Genomic DNA, 3,589 nt, shown 5'->3' with positions numbered 1-3,589 from the left:
TAGGAATAAGAATACAAATTTCAAAACTATATAATAAATTTTCATGAGAGAAGTAATTAAAATTCCACCTACTAAGAACCCCATTAATTATATAAACTCATTATCTGGCCTATGCAGCATGAGATTTTTCTTCCTAAATTAAACTAACATCTACAAAATTTATTCACTGTAGCTACAATCACAAACACTGGCATTGCATTGCGACCCAACACTCCGGAAACTAACATCTCTGCAACAGTAAGAAAATTTACAGGCATTTGGTAGTTTTTAAGGTAAAGCATCATATAAACTGCTTCAGAAACTCGGTCGCAACAAGCCTCCCCCTTGTGTTCACCGACATTTTGAGCTCGCTAATCTCTTTATCAATATCCTGCATTTTCAAATCCGTTACTGAACTGCCAACAATTAACTCAATATGAAAGAAAAACATAAATTAATATGTTCTAATACATAATAAGAGAAGAAAAAATATCTTGCTGCATTTTTTGCATGTTATGCTATTATCTGAACCAATTACTGGGTGAATCATGTTCTAAACAACCTTGTGCTAAAGTTTTCGTATTGATGGGAAGTACAAATGAGTAATCAGTAATGCTTCCTTAACAATTCCTAGGATTTCAAAGTTTTGATAGCCACTTGATTTGTTACCACAGATACAGATACTACCTTAAGCTACAAAATGAAATGAAATGAAATGCAAATCCTATTTATGGGCACAATAAGATTCTTGCCTCCATAAATTGCACTATAAAATCAATGAGCTTGTGCTTCTGCATCTCCTCACAGTGGTAATTTGTTATGAGGAAGCTAATGTCATATCCCTGCCAAGAGAAGCAACAAAAGACAGCAAATTTTCAATTAGATGTTACCAAGAAAAGTCGATGCATGTTAACAACACTCTGCATCTTCTATCAGGTGTTTACAAAGCAAGTTCCCACTGTCCCAGAGGATTTCTTTCACATTTTTTTTTATCAATTACTACATAGGAAATGGACAAGACTCGAGATTTGACGTTCTATGTTTTTGTCTACTCTTTGTAAGGATGGCAATTCATCAACCCAAGCAAATCATTAGAATGTAGATACAGGCAATGTACAACATCTATGAAGCAGCCACAAAATAGAATTTGATCATTAATGACAACATTATTTGATCAGAAAAACTATCACCACACACTGCTGCAGAATTAAATCTCGTAGTGTAAATGTCCAAGATATATACCTGCACAGGCTTTCTCCTCAGTACTTGGAAAGCCTCAGCCCTCATTGACAAAAACCTAAGAAATTTCTTGGTCAGTATATTTTCAAGTTCATCAGCCTGCTTCACCTGCATGAGAGGATATAATTAAAAATAAAGGAAACTATGAATATCGGTATACATCATATGTTAATCTGATTATTAGAAACATTCTCAGTTTGCTAATATGCTGACAGAATTAAATTATGAAAGCAATTTGATCATTGTCAAGATGCTTGTATGATATTTTGCTGATGGGATCTATGTTAACCATGTTCAAGATGCAAGTGTAACTCTAAGTATAACATATGTCAAAGTTTCTAAGAGGGGCAGAATGTGCATTGCAGCAAAGTTGAAGGAAAGAAATAAAAATCTAAGGTCGAGTTGATAGCTCATATCTTAAGGAAAACACGGGACCTTTAGAAGCCAAGAACTCAGGAAGCTAGTTATCACATTATCACAGCAGTAACTAAATGTTTTCAATGTCTCAACAAAACATTATTTAAAATACAGTATCAACCAGAAAAAGATAAGTTTACCTTGAGACTTATCCGCAATGAATTGATAGATGTTTCAATTAAGCATTTTTCAGCCTCATTTCTACATATCAAAACCTGTAAAAATAAAAAATAAAAGCACAAAATTGCACTTATCTTCCTATGGAGAATTGATTCAAAACATATTAATTTCTGTAAACATCACTCAGAAAAGTAGAGTAAAAGTGGGTGAAAATGTTAAGGCACAATTACCAACTATGAGTCTCAGGCTCAGGTTATACCTAACAAACACATGCAAAATTCAAACTGGTTTCCTAATTATGGTAAGAATGAGCAAAACAGAGAATGGCAATAACAGAACAGCATAGATCCAAGAAAAAATGATACCAAGTACAGCCAGCATAAAACATGTTTTCATTCTCCACTTTTGCCACACATAATACTTGCTTTCCATAACAATGCAAACAAAAGCAAATCATGTACTGTAACAAGAAAGGATGACACTTAATCTTTAGAATTCAAGCCTATGTCATTAAATCATAGACTGCTTAATAATTGTTCCTCCTGAATTATCCATTAGTCATAAAATAGTAATCTCACTATGTGCAAGAGGATGCAATAATCTAATGTGCTCTCTTAATTCTAGTACCTACATAAAAAAAAAAAAATCTAACTCCGCTTATGTTACACCTGCGGTACATAGCCGGTCCCAAACCCAGATAAAGGAGGAGGGTTGTGTTAAGTCTTCGACAGCCAACATAAAAACTTAGTCGAATCTTCATTACATTCATGACATAAAAAAAATCTAAGCCATCTATCTAAGACTCTTTATGAACAGTTGCCTGATTACTATTACATTGTAATGTGGCTACTTTTTTATAGAATCACTGAATCATGGCATTAGGGTAATCCATGGTGTGTCCTTTCACCTAGGAGCATTCTCCTAACATATTTCTTTTGCAATAGGAAGGTTCTTACCGGATTGAGAAGCAACTCAGGGCTCGACCTGCAAATAAATGACAAAACTTACAACCTTCACTGAGAAATTTATTGCTTTGATTTATATATAAAAAAAATAACACAATGCATTAATCATAGTACACAATCTTTCAACATGGATATCAACTGTCAAATTAAGTATAACCTAGAGCAATCATAACTTTTGGAACATAAATAAATAAATTAAAAAAAAAATCAGCAATAAGAACCAGTGTGTGAAAGTGAAATATATATGTAAGAGAAGCATACTTGAGCTCAACCTCAGGCTTGTTATGCCTTTCAACTTCTTGACAAGGGAAGTTCTGCAACCAACCAAAAACCACAACAATTCTTAGTTTCACAACAACAAGAAACAATAATAATTAAAAAATAAAAGGTGAAAAAGCAAAAACATACCTGGAGGCACATAGCGGCGTCAAGGGTGTTGCGAATGCACGTCAAGTAAGGGCGCAAGGTGGAGGCCTGCAAAACATTCAAAATGGAATGAATTGAATTGAGAAGCTAATAACTGAAAAGAAAAACAAAGGTTTATCGAAATCGAAGTACATGTGGGTGCGTACCATGGGACTTTGGTGGTGGTGGTGGTGGTTGCCTCTGAAATCTGAATCTTCAACAAAATGAAAGAAATGGAAGTGATCCGAAATCAGAAAGCAACCTTGGAGTATAAGCAAATCAAATCAATGAATGTATTTGGGAGTGGAGTGGGTCAAGAGAGAAAGTAAAGTAAAAGAAAAGTCCGGTCGGTGTTTCAAAGTAGCCACCCACCACTACGGTATTTTTCTGCTCTACCACCACCTCACCTCAGTCACTCACCTCCGTGTCGACGACATCAAAAATTAAAAAATAAAGTATAATAA

General features: G+C 34.5%; 1 protein-coding gene across 1 annotated transcript; it reads right to left on the bottom strand.

Annotated features, from left to right (window-relative positions):
- On the bottom strand, positions 11-3,569 carry LOC107629443 (actin-related protein 2/3 complex subunit 4). The gene is made up of 8 exons (XM_021117664.1): positions 3,293-3,569; positions 3,129-3,194; positions 2,982-3,034; positions 2,712-2,739; positions 1,776-1,850; positions 1,222-1,326; positions 732-821; positions 11-370 (listed from the first exon to the last, which is right to left on the bottom strand). The coding sequence occupies exons 1-8, from the start codon at positions 3,293-3,295 to the stop codon at positions 281-283; spliced, it is 510 nt and encodes a 169-aa protein (XP_020973323.1). The 5' UTR covers positions 3,296-3,569; the 3' UTR covers positions 11-280.

Source organism: Arachis ipaensis, chromosome B03, assembly GCF_000816755.2.
Source record: "Arachis ipaensis cultivar K30076 chromosome B03, Araip1.1, whole genome shotgun sequence".
NCBI classification, from domain to species: domain Eukaryota; kingdom Viridiplantae; phylum Streptophyta; class Magnoliopsida; order Fabales; family Fabaceae; genus Arachis; species Arachis ipaensis.
Note: the sequence above shows the minus strand (reverse complement) of the source record. Positions and strands in the feature narration are given on the sequence as shown.